The 26,507-nt window shown below is 41.5% G+C and overlaps 2 protein-coding genes across 4 annotated transcripts in view; one reads left to right on the forward strand and one right to left on the reverse strand.

Annotated features, from left to right (window-relative positions):
• The window catches only part of LOC134859577 (dedicator of cytokinesis protein 2), a 90,176-nt gene that overhangs the window by 44,383 nt on the left and 19,286 nt on the right, over positions 1–26,507 (forward strand). The gene's annotated exons all lie outside the window — the stretch shown is intronic.
• LOC134859578 (protein INSYN2B) lies at positions 125–20,259 on the reverse strand. Of its 3 annotated transcripts, none has more exons than XM_063876119.1 (4): positions 19,909–20,259; positions 8,066–9,989; positions 5,662–5,730; positions 125–641 (listed from the first exon to the last, which is right to left on the reverse strand). In XM_063876119.1, exons 2-4 carry the CDS (start codon positions 9,631–9,633, stop codon positions 458–460), a joined length of 1,821 nt encoding a protein of 606 aa, XP_063732189.1. In that variant the 5' UTR covers positions 9,634–9,989; positions 19,909–20,259; the 3' UTR covers positions 125–457. The 3 variants fall into 3 exon arrangements, 2 of the variants coding, with proteins under 2 accessions (XP_063732189.1, XP_063732188.1); XM_063876118.1 differs by having other exon boundaries at positions 5,662–5,736; XR_010165124.1 differs by lacking the exons at positions 125–641; positions 5,662–5,730; positions 8,066–9,989 and adding an exon at positions 10,987–12,072.

A 26,507-nucleotide genomic window follows, 5' to 3' on the forward strand; every position in this document is an offset into this window, starting at 1 on the left:
GAAAAATAATACTCCTGTCTGTCATCTGAATATTTGATGCTTCATCTCTCTTTTAATTATTATGGAAGAACAGTATCCTGACTTTGAGTCAAAAGTTAATCTCATATCAGCTGCTTGAGTGGTCGTCCTCAATAACCCTCTCGGATATATCAGAGCACAAAGTTCAGCAGATCCTTTGGTCCTCTTTTCCTTCTTTAGTGCATTTTGTCTTTCTCTACCCGGTCCGGTAGTGTATATTTTGTAGAGCTGAAGATGGATTGCTGTGGGAAAAGTGCCATTTACAGGGATGCTGCTTAAAAAAAGCCACCACTGATTTTATTGACACTGAAACACATGTCAGACCCCGGAGAACAAGAGTGGAAGGCTATGTTCCAAAAGTTTGAGGCCTGTATTCTCCTGCAACAAAATCAACACCGGTATGCCATATGCCTGGACAGGTGCTTTTTTCTTCCAGATCTTACAGCCACCAGAAACACTTCTTGCGGAGTTTCTTGACACGCGCCTTGGTGCTGGGACGACTTGCGGAAGAAGGGGCTAGGGTGGGCTTGGTCAGAGTCAATGCAGGCACATCATACTCCCCATCCAGGGCCTCCATAACCCCCTGGAAGCGTCCCTCCTGCTGTCGGAAATCATGCTCAACACTGTAGAAGAGAGACAGAGAGAGCCGTAGGAGGAGGGGAGAGGAGAGGCAGCGGGGGCACAGTTAGAGTTTGAACTGGGGTCAGTTAAAGTCAAATTCATAGAAATAGCTCATTTATTCACAAACGCAGATTAGATACGGGGTACAGAGTAGCGTATGAGCAGCGCATTTTGACTACAGGTATAGGTCTACTCTGCAGAAAGAGAGATTAGAGAGAAGGATTGAGAAGAGGTGAGCGAAGGAGTTTTAGTGACATTAAAATGTAAAGTGTATCGCAAAATGCTGACAACACCCCCAAAAAAAAAGGGCTGTACTTACGCATAATACATTTTTATATAGAGGTGTAAAACCATGTTGTGTTCTTAACTCTGATACATGCACCTTCAGCACACACACACACACACACACACACACACACACACACACACACACACACACAGACACACACACACACACACACACACACACATTTTCACACAGGCCTCCACACTGCACGTATTTCCAGCCATTGTGTTCTTTCCCACTTCCTGCACCGAGAAATGACAGGCTGGTGAGACGAGTGGATAGTGAACAGAATAAAAAAGAGAGCAGGAAAGAGAGGAGGGAAAAGGGGTCTTTGCACAAATGCCGAAGCTAAAGAGAGGAGCATAGGGGAGAACGTTTTTTTTTTTGCTCTTCTGATGTGTTCAAAGCAGACCCTCTTGGCTTTCCTTTTCTATGCTGCTATATTTCCCCTGCCCAACTCTCATCTCTCACACTTCTTCTCTCATCTCTCTGAAGTGTCCACCGCTGCGGGTCATAGTGTAATCTTTAAGTTTCTTTCTCCTTTCAGTAACTTTGTTTGTGTGTGAAAGATTACGTGAGTGTGTGTCGAGTTGGATCATAGGGGTGGAGCCGCATAGGGCCCGGCATCTGGAGTTAATGAGCCACATGATGAGGCAAAGAAGGCAGAGACAACTACCCATCCTCCTCTACCACACACACATACACAAACACACACACACACACACACACACACACACACACACACACACACACACACACACACACACACACACACACACAAACACATATGTGCTCCCCTGACATCCAACGTGAGCCTCTTCTACATCAAGCCCCCGGCTGAGTGTGGGGGGGAAGGAGAATGTCCAGGGATTTATGGAATGAAAGAGGAAAGAAGCTGACTTTCCTCTGGGGTACGCAGCGGTGGGTAAATACAAGAAAAGCAAGCTTAATAAAACAGGGCAGAGAGGTCCTAAAGAAAAAAAAGCAGAGAGGGAGGTAAAGGAGGCGAGTGTGAGTGCTGACAGAGAGGAGGAGGGCAGGGAGGTCTCGGATTCCTGAGAAGGAGAGCCGAAATGGAGGCACAGAGGGAACGAGTCATAAGGGGAAAGTAAAAGCTCTACTGTGAGGAAGGAACAAGGCTGCCATGAATAAATAATAAAGGAGATGTACTATACTTATACACAACATATATATAAGGAAACATAAGTGGTGCACCTTTCCCACATTCACTCAATTTATAGTCCTTCTTGTTTTAGAGTGGAGGACTTTTCTCCCTCTGTCGGGTCTCTCTTTGCACACACTTCAAGCTCCATCTCGTTCAATTCTCTCTAACTACCTCCCTCTACCCATATCTACCTCTCTTACGCTATTGTTCAACAGATTACGGTGCAGTGGGAAAAGCCGCTGCTCTTAATTCGATCTGCAAGCTGTCATCTTCAGCTTCTTCACACTGTGCGTGTGACCGTTGCTTCTGAGAACCTGTTAAATGTTTAAACCTTCACTTTTTGTTTCAAGTGAAGGTTAGTGGTGTAGGGAACAGGGTTATACTCAGGTTTTGCATGTTCAGTATGTGCTTTTACAGCTGTATGAATACAAGAAAGACTCAGATTTTTTTTTCAGTGGGTTCATATGCATGTCTGTGTGTGTTTGAACTGTTAAGCGTATGGAGAAAAAAAAGGCCTGTCAAAAGTTCCTCTCCCCCCATCTCTCGTGATACAGATTAATTAGCGCTGACAATGGCAAAACATCTTCAGGCAGCGGGCCCACATCAAAACCACTTCAAAACCACTTCATTAGGATGGATGGGTCGGTCCCACGCGTAATTTATCCTCCGCTTATGTGTTTTCTCTTTCCTATCTCCCATGCTCTTTACCCAGAATCCCCTCTGAAGGTTTGATAAGGCCTCTCATCAAACAAATTGAGCTTCTGACTTTTGTGTATCTTTGTCAAAAACATTTTAACATGTATAATGCGTGTCATCTTTTTGTAAGAAAGTTATGCTGATAATATGAGAAGAAAAATGATTATGGAGCAGATTCTGCATATCTGTCCAAGTCAGTAACATTTCCACAAAGCGTGAAGTATATTCATTTCTTTGTTTGTCGGTATGTATGAGTGAGAGCATGAAAGTAAGCTTATGAAATGCATGCACAGAAGTATCCAATTATAGCTCATTCATTTTTTTGTTGGATTAATTAGCATATATGTATACATGATTATATTTGCAACTGTGCAAGAAAACAAAGGGGAAAGTGGAGCAGGAACAATCGGTGAAACTGAGAAGAGAGAAACGAGGGACGATAATGAAGTGAGAAAAAGCAACTAGCTCCAGGGCCTTGGAAAACAAGTTGTCTAAAGATATCTCAATTCAGGGCCTTAGTATTTTAAAGTGTGTTTTACTGTTATTGAATGTCCTCCCAACAACTTTCCTACACCTATAATCCCTCAGTATGTTTAGAACTTTCCATATTTAGATGTTTCACTAAAGCAATATTTATTTCTGTTGTTTCTATTTAAATTGCAGTTCATGTGAGGAAATACTTTTGGAAAAAATGAAATTGACCAATGCTTTCTTTGAGCAATCTTGTTTGTGAAATGCAACTTCTAGGGCTTTCATCTTTGAGTCTACATTCTTGTATATGAGAAAATGCACTGTGTGGAGTGGGGGAGTTGTGCCTGTAAAATGTCCATATGTGCTCATCTGTATGAATATATAGATGTATGCCTATATTACCATGTGGCAGTCCTTTCCCCTTGGAGTTCATTACAACTAGCAAGGATCCGACTGTGTTAATTAAGATCAAGGGGAGAAGAGAATGGGCTGAAGAAGATGAGGGAGTTGGAGAAGTGTGTGATGAGATGGAGGGATTAAACAAAGTGAGAATACAGGAGGGATGCAGATATGAGGCTTCTGGTAGGCTCATTTCTTTGTGAGTTGGGGAGAACTGGAGAAATAAAGGCGCTTTTAAATGTTTCTGTATCCCTTGTGGCCTGCATGGAAATGTATATTTGTAAACAAGTGAAATCTCTTTTAAGCATAGTTTAGGTCTTATACATGCGCACAACACAGCTTAATACTAAAATGAGGTTTTGATGCCAGATTATTCCAGGAACAGCAAGTAGAATTTCTTTGTAGTATTCTTCTCTATTAAGCTAGGGCATCACTAGTTGCCAACAATGGTCAAACAAATAATTGCAACTATCCATTGAAATACCAATTTCTGTTTGTTTTATGCCATAGTTACTTTTTTGTTTTGAAACTAGAATGATATCCGAGTTGTGAATTTCAATAAATACAAAGGTTTGCAGAAAAAAGGTTTGTGTTTCAAAACAACAAGAACACTTCAAGAAAAGTGAATGATGTACAGGGAGACTTGATTTGATTTTTCAAAAGCAACAAAGAAAAGACTAGACTGCTTCACTGCTTCACTACTACATTCTTTTTCAGCTTGAATGTTGTTCGTCAACACCTGTCTGCTCTTAGCGGTTTACCATCCCTGTCCCTCTGTCGCTGTGTCACTACACACTCGCCAAGCCAATCGTACACACTGATTTTTTCCTAAACGGACCCTGCCTACTCCTTTAACACCATGTTTCCATCCACACATTTTTATGTAGAAAATGTAATTAGAAAAGCTGGATGGAACCAACACCCGGATAACGTTCCCCGGCAGAGCCGTCAAACACTGCTGCAGCTGTTGGGGAGACTTTCTGTCACCGTTCTTCATTATAAGCAACAAATAAAGTGTCATGTTAGCTTAGACAAAACAACCTGTCCAAGAGCAGTACATTCTGGATACCTAAGCTCTGTTTCCAGACATGTAAACCTTTGCTGAGGACTCTTTATTTATCTGGCAGAAACATTCAAACGTTACTCTATCTGTTGCCACAGTTATAACCTTGGCTTTCATTTACTTCTCTTTATAGCTCTTATTGGCTCTGAATGTCCTTTATTGTGTAATCCTAGGATACTGCTAAACAATAACGATCAGACGATTATGTAATGATTGCGACAGGCCCATGTGTATATGCTACTGTTTGTTTAAACAAACATTTCCAGCTTGTTTATGCAGCGCACATAAAGAGTGTTGGAGGCTGGGTGGGAGTGGGATGCAGGTGATTAGAGTTTTGGCATGTGACAGATGGAAAGGAAACTAGTCTGATTGAAAGTTAGAGATGAAAGAAAGATAGCTTGAGCATGGGATGAAAAGATGGAGTGATTTACATAATCAAAAGGGATGGGAAGAGGTGACGGGAGGATTAAACTATTGTATGCGGTATCAGATTGTAAGGCTGCAGCTCTGTTAACTGCACAGGATCTAAGAATGCAATTACTTGTTGAGGCCACACACATGAGGGACGACGGAAACAGGAAGGATGCATCATTTAAGAGCTAAATTAATTTGCTTGTTTGCACAGATTTCTTTTTTTGTGTCCAATAACTTTAATAGCATCCTTGACTAATACCGCTTGCAGTCATTTAACTATTATTGATGGGGATCACACACTATTTAATATAATAGGAATACATTGTATGCGAAGTACAAATATCAGAGACAAATATGAGAAAAGGGCAGAGACAGCAGGATACCGAGAAGAAAGACTAATGAAAAATAAGATAAAAAATAATGTGCTGAATAAGTAATAACAAATGGAAAAGCTGGAAGAATTCAAGGTGACAAAAGGCATACAGTTGTATGGGTTATGTAAAGCAGTTAGCTCATTATCCCGGTTACCTGTAGATGATGCAGGCAGTCTTTTGGCAGGTGGGGCAGTTGTTAATGTCCTGGCCGGTTCTGTATGAGCTGCGGCTGCAGAAACAACACATGTAAAACAACGAACAAATACCTTTTTTTACTACTGAATAGTTGTAACTAATAATAACAAGGATCAAGTTTGGGTGTTTAGAAAGTCCAGTCCAGTAATTTTGCACTAACAGCAGGCTGTGTTTCTCATACTGAAAGAAGTCTCCCTTTTCTGCCGGTGTTACAATTTGTATTATCCAACGTCAGTTGTGTTCTCTGGGGATTGTTAAAGGGCACAAAATAGCTTGTGATGTTTGGTGCATGTGATGCAACCAAACAGTATTCAGGACGTCACTTGAGGACCCTCGTGGGTTGACTGCTTGGCATTTCTGGCAGATAAACAAAACACCAAGCATTGTGTTCAATGGCTGTGTAGGTTGGTTCGTTGGAAGCTAATCATTAGATAGTATAGATATCATAAACATTCAGTGACAATTATCTTTTTTTCAAAAATGTTGTTTATTTCAAAGTAAAAATGCCGTGTTATCAAGGTCGAACGAGACTACAGAGCTTGTTGGGAAATAAAGTTGGATAAAAAGATCTGATAAGCTCATGCCGACTGGCGTTTAATTAAAAGGCTTCTGTTTGGATTGGAAATTTTGGCTGCCCCTTCACTGAACTTTGTAGATGAGGGAGTAGCTGATTTATTTTGACAGAATAGTCATTTTAATTACATGGGGTGAGGCCTTGTGACTGGCATCATTTCCCCCCCCCTACCAGTGTTTATAAAAGACAACCCCAGCAAGACAGGACAAGTATTTTTTTGTGGGAGAGGAAGAAAACACAGAGCTGAGCCCAGCCTCTTAGCTCAGCCGGCACTTTTATCACAGCAGCCCACTTAAAGAGCTTTCATTCCTGGCAGCACGTCAGATGCATGCAGACCCTCTTACTCGCTGGTTCTCTTACTTTTCTGTGTCTCTTATTTCTCTTTATCTCCAAATTGCTTTCTCTTTCTGTCTCACATTTGCTCTTCTTTCTGCCCCTTTTAACCCCATTTCTCACACACGTAGTATGAAGCCTGAGCAGGCACACACTCACACACTTTGAAGAATATGAATACATATTCTTATTCAGTTGCTCACACAGGCCAGGACAGCATGTACAAGCCCTGTTTTGCAGCTTAAACTGCATTTTTCAAAGGTAATCTGATAGGGATTAGTCTGAAGCTAGACATATGTTAACGCTGAACAGAAAGAAGAAGGCTGAAGACATGAGTAAAGATTAAAAACACTTAAAAAGGAAGTTTAGGTGGAGACAGATCTTTATAGAAAAGATGACACACAAGTGGAAAGAATTGGTTTTAGGTTGTTTGGGAGGAGGAGAACAATCAATAGGCAGGATGGATTAGGAAGAAGTGGTTTGCAAGTTAGGATGGGAGAAAGACACATAATATAAACTACACTGACAGTAAAGGTGAAATGAGGAGGAGGAGGCAAAGAAGAGAAAGCGATAGAGAAACAAAACTGAGTGAAAGCTGACACATGACAGCAGGGGAGAGTGATGGACAGGTTGTCAGGGCCGATAGAAAGGGGAGCTTACAAAACGGTGTGAGGGAAACGAAGCGAGGTTGCAGGCATGATGCTGTGGAGAAAGAATAGGAGAGAAAAAGCTGATTATTAATAATGGAGGAAAGGGCAGAGGTGGAGGAAAAGTATGAATAGCTGGAAGCAGGTGCAAGTGCCTCGAAGAAAGGGAAGGGTTTTGATTAAAATGAAGTGACTACAGAAAGCTAACTGGGATTTATGACATGGATAGAAAGAAAGGATGTGGGGCAGGAGAGGAGGGTTTTGGAACTAAATTATTAGTAGAAGAGAGAGAAAGAAAGACGTGATAAGTTTGCTTTGGTGGGCAACACAACGTGTCTCAGGAACCCTTACCCTGAGGAGCTTATTTACCCTAAAGGTATATACGATGAAGGGACAGAGAATTATCTGCTAGCGTAGAACACAGGCAGGTATTGTATATCCCTATAGAATTGGATAACACACACACTATGACAATCACACTGAAACCATTCTCCACTGGCCTGACATTTTAAATCTATTACACAGACTTGAAAGCCTGTCGGTATAAATTGCTATAAAAACTCAAGTATACTCTGTTCTCAGTGTTGCGTACTCCCTTGACACCATCTCTTTTTCGTTCTCTTCTCTATTTCACTCTCACGGAAGCAATATTGGAATGAATATCCCTCCCTTTTTGCTAATTTGTTTTGGTATCAAACCCTCTTGTTTTCATCTTCCACATCTCCATTTCCTTTCCAATTTATAGCCTTCTATCCCCTCTTCCTCTTATTCTCTCTCATAATTTACCCCCGGTAAAACCCTTCTCTCACCCTTCGCTGAGGGCCTTGCTCTTCTCCAGGTCTTGTATGACGTTGAGAAGCACTTTGATCTTCTCCTGATTCGACTGCAGGTTCTCTTCCACACTATGCAGCTGGCTCTCCAGCCCACGGGGTGCCTTCCCTGTGGTTTTATCCAGCAACCCTCCTGGAGCTCCATTACATTGTGCTTTCAAATGAGTCGTACAAGGCAGAGTGTGGTCTTCAAATGATTTGCTCTTCTGTTTTGTGTAGTCCTTGAGTTTGATCCCTTCCTTAGATGTTTGTTTGGGAGTTTTTGGGGTCCCCTGGGTGCTTTTGGTCTGCGCAACAGGTGTGTCTGGTTTAGAACAGGTGGGTTTCGAGTTTTTGGGTGGAGTGTCTACACATTTTAAGTCACTGTAAAGGGAAGGAGCTGGATGTGTAGATGTGATACGGACTGATGTGTGTTGGTGTGTGTGTTCATCAGTGTGCTGGATTTTAGCTGAGTCGTACTTGTGTTTGCCAGATGATTGTGGCTCGGTTGCCTCTGCAGATGCTGTGTGTGGTCGTTGTGTATGTGTGGGAGCTGTGGTCCTGTCTGTGTTGTTGCTCACGTGTGTGTCTGTTGTTTGCGTGGCGGAGTCCTTGTAATGCGTAAAGTCTGCAGAATGTGGCCTTGTCTGCTGCTTTGACTGTTTCGTTTTGTTCTGCAGGTGTGATGTGTGGTTGGAATGTGAGCTGTGTGTTTTTGGTATAGTGTGTGACAGCTGTGGTACTTGAGAAGTCTTAAGTGTTGTATGTCCAGGGGTGTTTGCTGTGTTTTTGGTGTAAGACAGAGAGTCCAGGGCAGGCTCTTTTCTTGCTTGGCTGGGAGCAACAGACTGTTTCCGTGGCGGATTAGGTAAAGTCTGGCTGGCTGATATTTGATTGACAGCCTTCCTGCGACATGCTCCTGTGCACGGGGTAATCTGTGATCGTCTCCGTCCACATGTCCCACACATGCTGGGTGGGGAAGTCGGCATCACTCGACAGGGCCGTGGTGGGGTGGCGTGCACGGTCGTACAAACACTCCCCGTCTTCAGTGCCGAACGTTGGCCCTCCCCTCGTAGAGACTGCACCCTCCTCCTCTCCCGAGCCGGCTCCTTACATTCTGTAGCGTCAGTGCAAACCCCTCCCACTGCGTCAGAGGCTACCACACTGCCATTTGTATACCGAGCTGTCCTTTTATCTTTAGTGTCCTTGGGGTTTGTCCGTATATTTTTGATCTGGCAGTAAACTCCGCTGCCTGACCCCTGTGACCCCATGTCGTCCTGTGTCAGGGTGTTAATCTCGTTCTCAGAAGTCTCCTTTGACACTGGCAGACTGTTGCTGTCACTTCTGAAAACTCCCCTTGTCTCAACTGTCGTTGTTTTGTCGGTTGCCATGGTTTGAGGTGGGTGTGAGTTGTTTGGTTGGCTGCCGTGTCGTTTGATGGAGGAAAGAGTCCGCAGTCCGGGAGATGTTTGCACCCCGACACTGCACAACGGCCCCCATCTCCCCCCTGCCAGGGGAACCCCCAGCGCAGGCACTGGATTGGTTGGGTCAGCCACTCTCCTGCCCATACTCCTCCGCAGGTCGGTTCAGCCCCCCGGGGAGCTGAACGGGATAGAGACAAGCAGTGACATCAGCCAGCATCAGCAGGATTACGTCCAGTAAAAAACAGGGAATGTGTCCAACACTTGTTTACCCAAATTAATTTGTGTGTTTGTGAGGCAGTGGGGAGAGTTTGTAAGTCAGAGCTGAAGACAGGAACTCAATATCCAATAAGGCTTTAAACCCTCAATGTCCTTTCATTAATGACCGCCTTACTAGATTAGCTACTCCTGATTGGACATCACTGTCGAGGCTTTCTTCAGTTTCTAACCAGCGGCGTGCAGATGATGAGTTGGAAGGATTCGCTGGGCATTGCGAGTTTGATCTGGAGAGAGAAAGGAAAAGAGAGAGGCAGTAAATGAGAGAAACCACCGAAGAAAGGAGGGAAATGGGGAAAAAATTGTGAGATTGGCAAGAAGACACAGATATTAGGCACGTAAAGCACCATATAAAAGCTTCGACCTCGACTGAATGCACACACTGACCAGATCGATAGAACTCTATTAACCTCTTATTAGACTAGCAGGTGGGGGGGGGTTAGGGAGGCAAAACACTAAATCTCATCAAGCTGTTCCTCTTCAGGGAGCAGAAATAGGGTATTTAAAGGTTAATAGCTTATATATCCTTATATACTGTAAGTGAACCCCACCTTACCATAGGTATGTCAAAAAAAGATTTAGGGACTTCAGATATTGTAGTATTTTTTTTACATGAAGACACAGCATGAACTTTCAAATGTGGTTGTGTATGCCTTCCACTGCAGTTTGTAAACCCATGATGCATCATTGCTTGACATCTCTCAAAGTTGCATTTTGGAAATCTTATAATGAGTTCAGCAAGAACAACATTGTTGCTTTCCATCATCCTGTTTGTCAGTGAGGTTGACTGAAATGTTGCTTAAACCATAGCTTAATATTTCTTGATTTCTTGGTAAATTATTGTTAGTTGGAAGAGTGATTTTAAGGCATGGCTATATTATTTTTCAAATATGTTATGGGTTTGTATTAATATTATTGGTAAAATCAGCAAAATCAGCCATTTTATTTTGAATAACTTTTAGTCACTTGAGAATTGACCCAGAATACTTGAACGTTGCACTATGACACTATGATTAGCTGATGAAATTAGGGAAATGTATGAACATTTTCCTCTGGATAAAATTGGGCCATTGCAGCAGTACACATTGCCTCGATACATGGAAGGAAAAAAAGCTGGAGCATATTGTGTCATTGATTAAAACTTATCTAATCTTTTTAATGTAGATATTTGGCAGTTCTTTGGTTTATTATCTTACACAACAGTGTTCAAATTGTCCGTACACAGTGCCAGCATCAATACATTTTAGATTTGTTGTGGATCCAGGTCAGACATTTCAGCAGATTTTTTTTCTATCAACCTAATGTCAATTTAAATCAAACTCCTGCCCAACTCTGGAAGCCAGTATGCTGAATATTGCTGCTTTCCAAGAAATGTCTTGCCGGTCAGAAAACGATAATTTCTGCATGAAATTGAGTCCAAGGCATCCGTCAGCATACTGAACTCTTCTTTGTGCTCCATCAATGTGTCGTTTTCTTTTCCCCCTATCTTGGCCACAGTTTTGTTCGGTCATTGCAGTCAGTGTGTGGTGTTAAACTAGCTACGCACAGACAGAGAAAGAGATTATTTCTTGCCAGCTGGCTTAACATTGCAGCACAGATCTTTTTTTTTCTAGGGTTGAGGTTGGGGCAGTGCAATATTATTCAAAATAAATAAATGATGGCCTTGTTTTTTACAAACCTATTCAATTAAGATCAAGTTTATTCCCATTGCTGTTCACAGTTCACAGATTACATTACTTTAATAAAAAGGAATAGAAATATGTCCATACATTATAGTACATCATGAACAACGTTTTAAAATACATGTTTCTACAGTATAGTATAAACACACATGCAGCCATACATTTAAACTCACTTTACTCACTGTACATTTACAAATACAAGCATAGACTTACATACAACCATGCATACATAAAGAAATGCCACAAAACAAAACAAGCAGAGAAGGCCAAACAACAACAGGAATGGGTCCTTTGTTGTCAATTCTAATGTGTAATGTGAAGTCTGACTGCTGTAGGCAGGGTTTCTGATTCCTACCGGACGAGTGTGAGACTGTTGCTGCTCTGTAGCAGTCTTTGTATTTCTGTATTTCAGTGGCTGTTTCATCAACATCCAACATTTCTTTGACCAGCTGAATGGCTGCCTGTTTCCTCCTGCTTTGAGGAGATAGGATGTGCTGTGGGGGGATGCAGCCTCTGGAGATGATCCTCAGGGGCCCCTCTTTGCAGCCTTTCCAGGAGTGCAGCTTGGCTTGTATTGCATCCCATCACTGGTTGTAAGGCTCAAAGTCTAGGGGCTTGTTTGTGGTCACTAAAAGATGACTGAAAAAATAAGCAATCATTAAGTGTCTTGTCTGAACAGCAGGAAGATGTCTGATTCATTTTCAGGGTTTTCAGAGTTTTAGTCATTCGCCCTGTAGCAGTTAAAAAATATGTTTTCATTTGTGGACCCATTCTGCCTGGGATGTGCCTGACTGCTGATATAATAGTTCATATGTATTCAGGATCAAAGTTATGCACACATTTACTCAACATAATGCTCTGTGTGACATGTATCTACTCATTTTGAAGCCGGATGTCACATGCTGTTTTGTCAGCATGAGCAGAATAGAAATGGGCATTTCAGCCCTTTCCACTGACAGCCAGTGTAATTATTATTGCAGCCTTTCTGGAATTTCAGTTTTCATTTACTATCATTAAATATTCAAACTGAGTGAATATAGTTTATTATGCTGGTGGTCTGCCCAAGGGCCACAGAATAGGATTGGGAATAGTTTAAATGTAGACAGTTTTCAGTCTGTATCCCTATAAACCTCTCTACATGTTAGCTGGGACAACAGTTTGTGTGTCACATAGTGTTGTGTGTGCCCGTGACAAAGTTCCCGGGACACAATTGTGCTTGTGATATTCCCTGACAGCTGGTGGAGCTTCCAAATATAAGCGCTTTACATAAGGCACTATAGATCAAAGGATTTCTGCTACAGTGACATATTGCTGCTATTTTTATGAACATCTTGACAGTGTGTTAGGATCAAGAACTGCTACATTGCCTGAAAGCTAGGAAGGGGTCACATATGTCTGACAGTCTAGACTGTTTATGATTTGTTGCCACAGTAACAGTGTTAAAAAAAAGTTTCCTTCAGTAGGCCACACAGACCTTTACCCAGGGTTCACCCTTCCTCGTGTGTGTGTGTGTGTGTGTGTGTGTGTGTGTGTGTGTGTGTGTGTGTGTGTGTGTGTGTGTGTGTGTGTGTGTGTGTGTGTGTGTGTGTGTGTGTGTGTGTGTGTGTGTGTGTGTGTGTGTGTGTGTGTGTGTGTGTGTGTGTTGTGTGTGCGGGGGGGGAAATCTATTTGCAAAGCAGACCCTCAGCCACCAGCTGGATGAGAAATGGACTGAGATGTGTTGTTTGTGGAAAGCTCATAATGATAATATTTTTCGGAGAGAGGGAGAGAGAGAGAGAGAGTGACAGATGCAAAGCAATTTGAGAGAGCAAACCATGTGTATGTGTGTGTGAAGGCAAGAGTGAAGATTCCAGATGCGCCCGCATATGTACAAGTGTGGATTTTTGAGTGTGTATGTGTTTTTGCCCTGGATCAATTGAAGGTAATTTCACTGCATGTCATTTCCAGGCATTTGTTTTTTAGTTGTTTTTTTTTTATTAGCACCAGAAGCCAAACCAGACACCAGAGCACCTGCTGCAACACACTTCCTCTATCCTCTTGCTGTTCATGTGCTTGTGTGTGTGTGCGTACCATCTCAAGTCTCACTCCTCACCCCTGACCTGCAGGCTGCCAAGTGACACCATATCTTCAGAAGTCAATTTCTCTGATCCACCCGACTGTCTCTCTATCGTTCAACCACTCTCTAGCTCTCTTTCTCTCTCTACAGCCTATCGGAACAACTCCTCTCTCACTGCCTTCGTTTTTCATCATTACCTGTGTTTGTTGTGGCACTCTTCCACTCAACGCCCCCTTTTCCATCTCTGTCGCTCTTTGATATTCTGTGCATTTCTCACTCCCCTCTCTGCCTCTATATTAAAACTTAGTCTACCACCCACATCACACCTCTGGCTGTGCAAAATGAGCGAGAGGAGAAGGGGATGAGACTCTGTTGGCTAGGGGATGTATGGGAGGCGTCAAAATAAAAGGAAAAAGAGGAGAAGGTAGCACAGGGAGGTGCAGAAAGGTGGTGGAGGAACACAGGGTGAGAGAAGAGATGAGGAAGATCAACCACAGACAAGATGAAAGTGAAGTGTGTGTGTGAGGGGATAAGAAGTAAAGGCCCATTTTCCTAAGTTGAAATCTCCAAAAGTGATTAATAGAGTTGGTTAATGCAAGACAGGAGCATGGCAGAGGGAGATGCGTGAAGAGAAAGGAATATCTGGGAAGACACACAGCATGCCAGTAATCAATACGCGCTGCAAAGCATGCTTGAGCATCTGTCACTACCAACACTCACACAGACTCAAAAGACTACAGGGAGTTTCACGACATCTTTGTATAAAACCAGTTTATACGTGCATGAGTTTAATTTACCAGTTGGTGGATTTAGGCTGTTAAAGTATTATCCCCAATGCAGGCAGTCCAAGCACACTGTGTGTGTATATACATGTGTGTGTACATGTGTGTGTTTGAATGACTGTGCACCTACACCCACCAGTGGTAACAGAGCACTGAATGCTCCAGTGAATCAGTCCCCTGTCATTTCAAGGTGAGATAATTTTTCACTCGCCGATTGACGGGTGTGTTATAGGGAGCCTAAGACTCGCTGCTCTGTAATCACACTTTTTTCTCGCTAACTGTCTCTCTCCCACTTACCAAGCAGCACAGAACAAATGCAGCTCTTTGGCCCTTTGAGACAGGGCACACACTGCATTTTGGGTAGTGTAGTTCTTTGTTGTTTTTGTGTGCTCAAAGCAACAAAAGATTACTATTTGAGCTTTCTCAGATGATACAAGCCTCTGAAACTGTAAAGGCAACAGTAAATTATGTTGGCGACCATTTTGTCGTTACCAGGTGTCACTCAGGTTGAACACAATGATCTTCTTAGTCTGAGTCTGGCCTACTAGATTATTACGACCTCCTGTTCTACTTGTTCTAATGTAATTGATGATTGAAAAGGACTGCCAGGGTGATCAGCAGACAAGCTGTCAGACAGGTCGGTTCGACTGAACAGCTCATTACGGCTACAACTAGCCTGCTTCACCCGAAAGAACACGGTACTGAAAAGGAAACTCAGCAGAATTACTTGGAATCTTTTCCCAGCTCTTTCGAAATACAAGGCTGCCTATGCTTTATGTTTAATGTGAAATTAGGATAATTGTATGCACATTAAGTACAGTTAAGCGACTTACAAAAATACTTTGATGTGCATATTAGAAGCAGTAGAACATATTATACCTTTCAAATAATTATGTCCAATATTTGCACGCTGCATTACAGATGCAGTATGCATTTTTAATCCATTATTTTGATTATTTCTTATAATTGGTCACTGGTTTCACCTTTTCTAGTTCCACGGTACAGTACAACATTAACATTTATACCTGCACCTTAGTCACAAGGAAGGATCCAGTAATGATGCTTTCTGCACTCTGTTTTCGTTGTGTATTTTAATTGGATACAGCTGTGTTTTTCGGGGACAGTGCACTTTAATCAGCATTTCAATTGAGAAGCCAGAAGCCACAAAGGCGAATGCTCATCATCTTACAAAAGCCAAGTATCTCAGCCGACCCTGCATAATGCGAGGTTGCTTCTCATTGAAGCATTGTCTGGAGCAGATTGTGCGCCTCGCAGATAGAACAAGACTCGAGTGTCACTTCAAGGCAGCTCCTTTAAACAATGAAAACTGTTTCTGCGAGAGGCGCTTGCAGCGTGAGAACTTAATGTTGGTTTCCTACACACACATTTGATTTAATTCAGTTTGATGGCAATTATAAGAATAGGTAAATGACTGTGCTCCACCGCAATGGTTCCCAAACTATCCAGGCAACTGCAGTTTTTTGTAATTGTGACCCAACACTCATGAATAGATGTACAATAAACACAATTAAATATGGCAAAATTGGGTCCAAACACAAAGTTCAGTGTTTGGAGTTGGCGGCCCATTTGCCAAGTATGCGATTCGAATTCAGCCTGCAGACTTATTAGGCAATGTCATTCCCTCTGTATCCAGCTTTCAGCACTGAATCAAATAAAGGCGTGCTCATGCCTAAAAGGTATCTCAAATATATTTTAACAAATGACAAAATGTTATAATCTGTTTATATTTTAGGGGTTCTAGGTAAAATAAACAAAATACACCAGCAGGTATTGACGAGAGAGTCACATCACACAGTATATCAAGTCTGGAACGTGCATTACCTCAGTAAGTCAGAAGCAATTGATATCTGCTTTCCACAAGCAGCTCGAACCTACAGTGATTACTCAGATTTTAGTGTTGTTGTTTGTTTCAGACTGTTTTGAGGGATGAGATGTACCAGCATGTATTTGAGCTCTGTTGTCCGTGTCAAATCCCTTCCTTGCTTGCTCCAACGGTCACTATTTTTGGGGGATTTGCTGATCTGCTGAAAAACTCCTGAGGCGGAAAGCATGTTCTGTTACCTTGACAACCTGAAACTGTGAGTTTTCAATTCATTAGATGTTTCAAAAGTGATGCGCCGTATTAGAAATACACCATAAATGAACAATGTTATGATAAATATTGCGGCACCCTTAGCCCCTCCTCAAGGCATCCACTTTGGGAGCCACCGCTCTAGAGCACATCGTGTGCTGCGTGTTCATGATATATTTACGCTACAATCTGGCCCACCATCTTTGTTACGCCTATGAGAATTAAGTTTGCTCTGAGAACAGATGAAAAACATGATTTTAAGTTCTGCCTGGTGTACAGAGACCCTCAGAGCTATGGGTTGTCAGCCAACACAGTCACGCTTCAACAAGTGTGTGCATTTTTAAACACTGGTGCATAAATAAGACAAAGGCAGGAAATTAATTTAGCTAGATATTACTTAATGTTTCATTAGACCTGTGAGGACTTGTCATTCTTTTCTCTGAGGAACCCTCGGATGATAACAAGGATATTAACTTTAAGTAATTAATTAAAGTGCGTAAATGAAAGAGTTAGAATATTCCACAACATTCAGCAATTGAGGATTTGCTGAGACAAGCTCCTCTAGCACAAATCCAACCAATAAGATACAATTTTTTCCTTAGTTTCAATCCATTTTAGCTTATTTTGCTTGTTCATGAGGGGAAAATTGGAGATATTTCTAAGAGATGTACTGTTTCATTCAGAGGGCCCTAAAAGAAGAAAATGTAATGTTCTGTTTGGTTTTATGGTGCTGGGATATTTACAACCAGGTAAGTAGCTGTGCAAAGAAAAGGGGTGAAATATAGATAAAGGGCGTATCATTGACAAATCCATCTGCCAGCTTAATTAATTTGTTTTGTTGTTGGCTGGAGGAATGTGTTGGCTGAGCAGCGGAGCAGAGAAACCAACGTAAAACTGAATATTTATGAGAAATGTGCAAATATTTGATCATCAGAGATGAAGTGGGAAAAACAAAGTGTTTAAGTTACAAGAGGACATGCAGAGATGCGTGATCATACACATATCTTTTCAGTTTGGCTAGTAGCGTGTGATATGTTCTATTTTGTGATTTCTACTCAAACCTGCAAATCTTTAATTTCTCTTTATGGCACGTCTGCTTTTTATGCTTCCATTTTACCTGTCCTTAATCCCTCATGACTTTTCTTTTCTCTCTATCCTCTTCTATCATCTCATCCTTCTCTTTACTGCCATATCAGTCATCCTGTCCGCACATCCCATCCTATCTCTCCATCATTAACCCCCAATCTATCTCTCCTCCTCTTCCCTCCATCCTGTTGCCCCTGCTGCCCTCCTGTCCTCTCCCTCATCCATCTTCTTGCCCCTCTGACTTCCTAGATCTCTTTTATTTCCCTGCCTCTCATCACCTTCTCTATTAGCAGGGTGTCAATAACAATAACACACAGATGCATACAAAACTACGCACTTCTGCTTTGACTTGGTCTCACTGTCAATCTTACCTCTATCTCTCTTCCTCCCTATCATCTGTCATTCTCAGGGGAGTAGTGTTATATGTTAAGTCAATGCAGCATAATGCCATAACCCATTGATTTGCTTTCCCTAGTCTGTAATTTGCATTTTATAGCTTCAAAGTATCTCTTGAGGTGCTGCACTATAGCTCAAGTGTATGCAGTGTTATCTCTGCCTGCATGATTTTATTAGAAGTTGAAAGGTTGCCAGGATAATTTAAGTTGTAGTTTGTTTTAATCTCAAGTTGAAACGAATATACAAAACTCTTCAATATTAAACTAATATATACAGTTATAAGATATACCTTATTAAAAACAAAAAAGAGCACATGAAAAATTGAAATATTCCCAGGCAGAACTGAAGCATATTCTTAACCAGCATATATTGTGATGCATCACTTATTACGCCGGCTCACTTATCTTTGAGCGTTAAGAAATTCTTATCACATACTTTTCTTTCATTGCCATAGGTTCAATGTTTGTCGATGTTTCTTTATATTTTTACAAACAAACTTGACACATTTCTGACCTTCCGCTTCAACTATCCTTGTGATGTGGCTAGATTGAATACCTTTGTCCATGCCAGTGAAAGGCTGTGTTTAACACATGCACACGCACACGCATAGGCACAAACTGTCATTTCTAATGATGTTCGTAACTGATTGATGAGGTTATATAATAGTTAAGTGCATAGGTCACATCTATCCACACTCTCAGTTCTTTCAGATCTCTGCACATATTTGCTTATTCTCTCTCTGACTCACTCACTCACTCACTCTCTCTCTTTCTTACACACACACACACACACACACACACACACACACACACACACACACACACACACACACACACACACACACACACACACACACACACACACACACAAACACGCACAGGGTCAGCATTAGTGTATAAGAGAAGGGTTATTGCAATATAATCCCATATTAAATCTGCACTAGCTGTTCTGAGGGCTTTTAATAGCAGCAGGGAACACACGCTAACACACATACACAAACATGCACACACGCATACAGACAGATGCACGTACGTAAATCAGCAAGAGCATTTCGGGTCTGTGTTAAAAGCAAAAGTAGTAATGAATTTTTAATGGTCAGACGCAAAAATGCACATAGACGTACTGTACACCGACGTAATCATATTCAGCAAATCCTACTGTGACAGATGGATAGGATTACTCACCTGCAATACTCACACACACACACACACACACACACACACACACACACACACACACACACACACACACACACACACACACACACACACACACACACACACACACACACACACACACACACACACACACCCACACCAACACTGTGATGCTGTCATCTCTACTTGCTTAAACAGAAATTCACATCCATTTAATAAAGTTGCTATAAAGCATTTCCTGAAGTAGAAGTGTACACACTCTTGTCAAAGCTACAGAGTCTATAGGAAACAAGGATTTCTTTTTTATTAAGGGGTTCCAGCTTTCAATTATTTTTATGATTGATAATTGTACCCATTATTATCTAAATTAATTGACAAGTTGTTTGATCTAAAAAATGTCCATCCCAGCCCTTCGAAGTCGTCAGTAAGGTCTGGTCTGGTCATATACTCGAGACATTCAGTTTATTCTGATATAAAACTGAGATATATCCATATTTTCAAGAGGAATTTTCATTTTCACTTTTGTATAAATAACTTTAATGACTGTCACAATAGTTACCATTCATTTTGTTAATTTGAACTGGTCTATTAGTTGACCAATCCCTGCTGCTCTGATGTCTTTGGACTCCAGAGGTTAAACCTAAGGATTTTGCCCATTACTCCCACGGGCTCACTGTCGCTTGCTCCCATCCAATCACCAGTACCTCCATTCAAACACTGGCCAGTGCCCTAAATCTTGAATGAGCTGCTTTGCCGTACAAGCTGTCCGCTACGAGACCAGAGAGATTCCTCAGGGTCATAATAGAGGATCTTTACCAAGAAGAAAAACTGTTGGGGCTCACACACTTCCTCTACACACTGTAATATGTCTTTCATTGCATTCTGAGTCACTTACCTTTTCCTATCCTCCCATTTGGTCCGCATGCTTGTTCTCCGTGTCTCTCTGTCATCTCTGATAGTCCTTTAGTCCTCAGTAGCGCACTCCTCTGACTCTTTACCGTTCTCTATCTCTCTCTCCGTCTCATTCTGTTGCTACTGATCCTTGCATGCTCTCGGAGCCCGGTGAGCCTCACTCTCTCCTCTCTCTCTTTCCCCCTCCTCCCTCTCTCTCGCACTCCTTCTCTCTCCCTCACTCTTTCTGATTTATCTCAATCAAATTTTTGTAAATGCCTAATGTATTTTCTCTTTCACTCTTTCTCTTGAACTCTTACCTGTTTCTCGAATACTGTAGAGTAACTATGTTAGAACTTCCTCTACCCTCTCTCTTTGTCACCCTATCGTATGTCTCTCCCTTTACTGACGGCTAATCGTTTGCTGTGCCCTGGTTTCTGTGTGTGTGTGTGTGTGTGCGTGCGTGTGTGTGTGTGTGTGTGTGTGCGTGTGTGTGTGTGAGTGAGTGCATTGACCCTGGCATGGTGGTAGACCCAGCACAAACTTTGGCAGCTCAGAAGTGTCTGCTCCTGGGAGACGAGCCAGGACAGAGTAACACACAAACACGCTCGCACAAACGCAGACACACACACACACACACACACACACACACACACACACACACACACACACACACACACACACACACACACACACACACACACACACACACACACACACTCTTGCTTCTATCAGTCACCTTATTTATAACTTTGCTTTTTTGTGTGAACCAAGTCTATTGTTGCCTCTCTCTCTCGCTCTGTCACTTTCTCTCTCTGGTAGCCTCACCTCACTCCCCACTTCGAGCTGTTTTGTCACTTCCCCCCCTCTCCTTTGCTCCAGTTAAGTCTCCTCACACCATTCTTTCCTCTACTTTTATCTCTACCCCTTACTACTGCTCATCCCCCAGTGTTTGACCGTCCCACCTCCCAGCCTCTCTTTCCTTCTATTTCATTCTCTTTATTTTTCTGCTCCTTTTCATGCAAGCTGAGGGGGGTGCGGCTTTCTTTCTCCCGGCAAACTACACAGAAAACAAGATAAATGAAATAAAAAGTGAGATTAAACGCCATGTGACATCAGGTTCTAATTATGCCTCATTATGAGTGCATTGTCTTTTGTGCACGGCAGGAGTTTTGTTTCTTCAAATTAATTTCCTCATTCGTCATGCATCAGGGAAGATGAGAATATTTTTTACATCTTTCACAGGCACGTTTCAGACATTAACTAGAAATCAGAATACATTTAATTATTCATTGTATATAATGAATAATGTCATCATAATTATAATGTGTGCAATAAGTTGACACTAACAAAGCAAATCTAGTGAAGCTGTTGTGTTCCCATATTTGTGCAAGGGCTTTTGTTACTGAGTTATGACAGTCAGTGATGCAGCTGTGTGCATGGACAATGAATTATTATGTGTGTGTATGTGTGTTTGAGAGTGGTCCCCTGATGCAGCGTCTGCGTAAATGTCCCTCCTGACCCCTCCCCCATCTGAAAATAACTGGTGATGCGCCACTGCAAAGTGGTTGACTCACCTTGGGTTGTATTTCAAATGACCTCTGATTAAGCAAGCAAAGGTGGTGGTGTGTGTATGTGCACATTACATAAGCAGCGAGGGTGCAGTGCAACACATGTGGCCTCTGCGCAGAAAACAAAACACAAGGTAGACAAGGCATGACATAATTGTACAGACGCTCTATGTTGATTTTGGAGTGGCAGATGAGAGCAGAATCATGTCATTGTCGAGAAAGAGGAGGAAGAATACAGCATATGAGCTGGAGACAAAGTTTCCTCTCGTTATTTCTGTCCTCTTCACATCTCTCCCTATTTTGTCTGTGTCTTCCTTATTTGTATAACCCGATGGTGTCTTTTTGTACTTGACTTGGTAATGGGAGTCTAAGGACACATTGATCTGTTTCCTGAACATGTTCGCAAACACACACTGAAATGCAATTATTTATGCACACACATAGCAGCCACCCATATTACCCTTTTCAATGCCTCAGAAAAACATACATCACCATCACACACACATCAAATCTAATTACATTAGTGTGTGTGTGTGTGTGTGTGTGTGTGTGTGTGTGTGTGTGTGTGTGTGTGTGTGTGTGTGTGTGTGTGTGTGTGTGTGTGTGTGTGTGTGTGTGTGTGTGTGTGTGTGTGTGTTTGCGTGTGTGTGTGAGCTTGGGTGTGATACTTTTAAAAGAGGGGGTGGGAGATGAGCATGTGTCCGTGTGGGTACAGTCTGGTGCTGAAGGCTTTCAGTGAGGCTGTTTTGTGTAAATGTTCTATTCTGTTCTCAGAAATTAAAAAATCACATTTGAAAGCAGCGTAAACACTTGCCCCCTTGAGAGGGGGAGAGCTCCACAGGCAGAACAACAACGGAGAAAAGAGTATTAAAAAAAAGGGAAAGAAGGGTGGCAAGGAGAGCACTATGAGTCAAGATACTTAATTAGTTCTGTGAAAGGCATCAATGGAGCTAAAACTATTTGAGAGCAGTGTTATCATGCCGCCCTGCACTCTCATTTAACATATTATTTATGAACTTGTGTAGATAGTCTGTTTGGCTGCATGACTCACTCTCTTTCTTTATATCCAATAGTCCTTTAATGGCCGAAATATCTTAAGTTTTGGCAATTCATTAAACCAAAGTCATCCTTATGTACCTGTTGGATGACTTGCTTCATTCTTCTGAACTATTGAGTGACAGTTGTAATGCTCCCTCTTAATTAAAAAGGAGTAATATGTTAATTATATTTAATTGCATCAATCGGGTTTCACTGTTTATCCCACTGGGCATCTCTTGGGGAAAATGAACTTTAAACAGAGAAGAAAAACCAATTGACATAAAGGGAGTCTATGTAACTTTGGAATAATAAATAACACAACACTCAAGGCATTTGCTGCAAGAGCCTTTGATCTAGAGCCAATGGTTTTAAAAGTTAGCAAACTTCCGATTAATATTGCTGTGTTAGTTATCTGACTTTATGTCTCTTGCCTTGGTGATCCTGACAAACTACGTTGTAGCATGCCACCAACATTTTATTGTTTTCATCAACATGTTCATGCTTTGAGAGTAACAAAAATGTGTCAAGGAGTTAGTTCATGCACAAGATTTACTTTCCTTACTTTAGATCTACTCAAACTACGAATGTGTTCCAACTTTACTTGACGCATTGATCATAGGGTGTGGAAGTTATATCTTTAATGATATGTTGCATTGTTGCTGTAACGATGCTAAAGAAGGCGATGCACGATAGATGTCTGCTGAAGGAAGGAGAGACAAAGTGAGCCCATGGGCCAGCTTTAAAGCCTGTGAGGCCTAGATGAAGTATTTAGTAGCTCTTTACTTTGACACTTTGGTGCTGAGCAGTATAATGAACATTTATACCTTAGGGGCATCCTTTGCAAGGCTAAGATTTAATTCCAGGCATGCAGGTGCATTTTCAGGTGATTGTAATTTTGATGCACCTCAGAAATTACAGCTATTAATACATTATTAATGAGTCCAGCTTGTCGAAATGCAGGAGGAGGAGGAGGAGGAGGAGGTGGAGATCGCAGAATTTGCCAGCATCTGTGTCCTGTTTTGTCACTAATCTCTTCAATGTTGTGTAATGCCTTTGCCTCAACAAGCCCCAGCTTTCTCTGCCTGTCTGTTGTCAGGAGTTGTATTAGTATACAGAAGGAGCATCATACGGTTCCCTTATGTCTTTGCATGTCATGTAATGTGTTGATAAAAAACCTCAATGTGTGAAGACACCTACAGTTTGTGTTTAGATTTTTAGGCCCTTGAGCATTTTAGTTTGTTTGATTTTGGGCGTTAGAGGAGATTGAGAGCATAAATCCTCATAGAAGACCAATTACACGGAAGTAGGGCAATAAATCACGTGAGCTACTGTACACAAACACACACACACACATGAACATAGTGAACATTAAACCAGAAGTACTAAACCGTAGATAAAGGCTTGGTGAGTGTGAGTGTGTGTGTGTGTGTATCCTTAATCCTATTATTGATCAACCATTACACACTAGGGAGGCATCAGAGCAAGAGAGAGCGGGTAAGAAGGAAAAGTTTCTCTGCCTGCTCCTCTCTGTTTGTGTTCTCATTCATGCACTGAAGTATAATACCATCATTTTAACACTTGCTATTAGGGCTGTGAATCTTTCAGTATCATAATTTATTTTTGATTCAGTGCAGAGGATTGCTAAATTGAGAATCTACTCCAGTCTGCTCGTGGCAAATTACTGCTCAAAAGCAGAGTAAAGAGTCTATAAGATCGTAGAGTATTCTATTTGGAAATGAGATATCAATCGATTCTCAATAACATTTACTCCCTGGTTAACACATAAAGGCACAGGTAGGACCAAAATCTACATTAAGTTATGCTAAACACGTTTTTACTACTCACTGACTTTTAGAATAACAAGTTAAAAACAATATATGTGCCAAAAAGAAATTGATAGGCTTAGGCTGTCTTAGCTTCCCTTTTCATTGTTTAAGAAACTTGCCATTTTCAAAAATCAATTGAACACAAACACACTGTGAAACTCATATTCTGCGTGATGATTTTTTTGGAGTTGTGAATGATTTCAGAATCAGAGACGGTAGGAATCTCCTCTCTCACATATATCCATTTTCCTCGTTCCTACTTGCTATGATGTTGGGAAAATTGACAAAAACGTAGATCTCCATTTTAGGTTTTACTTTCAGTGACATAAGGACATTTTAGTGACTCTAAGACAAAATGTTAGTACAATATTAACCTTGTTCCCTATAGTAACTTTTACTGAGCAGCTGGACAGAAAGAAAGAGAGATTAAAGAAGAGAGTGTTCTGACAGGGTCTCGGGTGTCACTGCACTGCAGGAAGGAAGTTGAGTGGAGTGGGGAGGGGGTCACACACACACACACACACACACACACACACACACACACACACACACCCACTCACATCAGATAACATACACTTCTCTTCCCAAGATAGACAACTTTAAGTCTGATTGAAAACACTTCTCCTAACAATTGTCTGTGTGATATTATTTTTGTATGAGAACTGTACAAGGTGAACATATGTTTCTGTGTGCGTACATTTCTGAAAAAGAATACCTCCCTGTAATAATACAGGTGCACACACACACACAAACCCTGCCCATGTTGATCAGATGCAAGCTTTCACCACATTAGACACCGATCATCTTTCATCTTTAATTAGCCATCCATCATCGTTCATCTCCGTCTTGTGTTCCCTTGTTGTGCCAAAAACTCTGGAGGATAATTGCACTCAAACCTTGGCTGCTGAGATGAAACAGAAGTGCCTGCACATCTGCCATGTTTTTAAAAAAAGGTTTGCGAACCTCATTCCAGCAATTATGCGCAGCAGAGGGAAGGATCAGAAACATTAAGGTAAAGCAGAGGAAAACAAGCTGACAGTGGGTTTCAGCAGGGCACACTGAACCTTATTTCGGTTTTTCAGTCCTCCTCCCTCACCCTGCCGACTGTCATTAGTAAGAGAATCATGTCTCTTTGTTTACAGACAGTTCAAGAAATGAAAATAAAAATTGCCGTAACAGGGCCATTTTTTTCATTTCCTCTAATTTCCACCGACAGTTTTCAATTTCAGCCTCACCATGTTTCATTTGAGGTTTCCAATAGGTAATTTTTTTGGGCCAGACATAATATACAGAGGCCAGAATAGACTACAGAGAAAAATACAAAAAGTAACACCACACAAATGTGTAGAGCAGATGGAGAACAGACAATTTGAAATGGTAAATGACTGGAATATAACGTATAGTTATCTATGGAAATTCATTTTTCATTCAAGCCATTGGTAATTTCTGTTCTCCTCTTGTCAGTGCCGTTGAGTTTTCGTGCATTTTATTCTCAGTTTTTCTTCTTCTTTCATGCCCGCCGCCCCTCACAGTGTGTGCCCCTCTCAGCCTCTGGTTGTTGAGGTTTTGCTCTAAATTTTCCATGAATTTTCTGCTTATAATCCAGCTCAAGGATTCTTTTCTCAGCATAAGTAGCTTCACACACATTTCAAACTTGAAACTTGTTTAAATCTTTTTTATGTCTATCGTCATCTTTAATGTCTGTCTTACTCTCAGAGCAATGCCTGCTTCTGCTCTCTTCTTTCTCTAATCTCTTGACTCTTAATCACTTTCATCTTCTGTATCGAATTCTCCTTTTACCGGTCTTTATGTGTTTTTGTGTACAGTTTGCGCCTTGGGACATATTCAGATTTAAGTGAACATATTGATGTTTGAATACCTTATTTAAAATGTCAACACTGAAAGAAATCTACAGTAGGTAAACTGCCTCCAAAATGTCAGCATTCTCATATGTTTTGTTTTGATGTGGTTTTACATGTAGGTGACAAGATTTGCTTGATATGTTGTTAATATGAATCCATAATAATCATGTATTAAACATCGCCCCCTTTGTGTTGAGTAAATCATATATTTCATATTGTATGAACGGGACCTTTATGTTGCTGCTCTGATTGACGTTGCCGTAATTGCTCTGTTTTCTAAAGCTGCTTCTGTTTTTATAACAAATA

Source organism: Eleginops maclovinus, chromosome 23 (genome assembly GCF_036324505.1).
Source record: "Eleginops maclovinus isolate JMC-PN-2008 ecotype Puerto Natales chromosome 23, JC_Emac_rtc_rv5, whole genome shotgun sequence".
In the NCBI taxonomy this organism is placed as follows: Eukaryota; Metazoa; Chordata; class Actinopteri; order Perciformes; family Eleginopidae; genus Eleginops; species Eleginops maclovinus.

Coding starts and splice junctions, on each gene's coding strand:
- LOC134859578 (XM_063876118.1), bottom strand. CDS start 9,633: ATGGGCAGGAGAGTGGCTGACCCAACCAATCCAGTGCCTGCGCTGGGG. Junction 5,737..8,065: donor AGCAAGGCCCTCAGCGAAGG/GTGAGAGAAGGG, acceptor TTGTTTCTGCAG/CCGCAGCTCATACAGAACCG. Junction 642..5,661: donor ACTGCCTGCATCATCTACAG/GTAACCGGGATA, acceptor TCTCTTCTACAG/TGTTGAGCATGATTTCCGAC.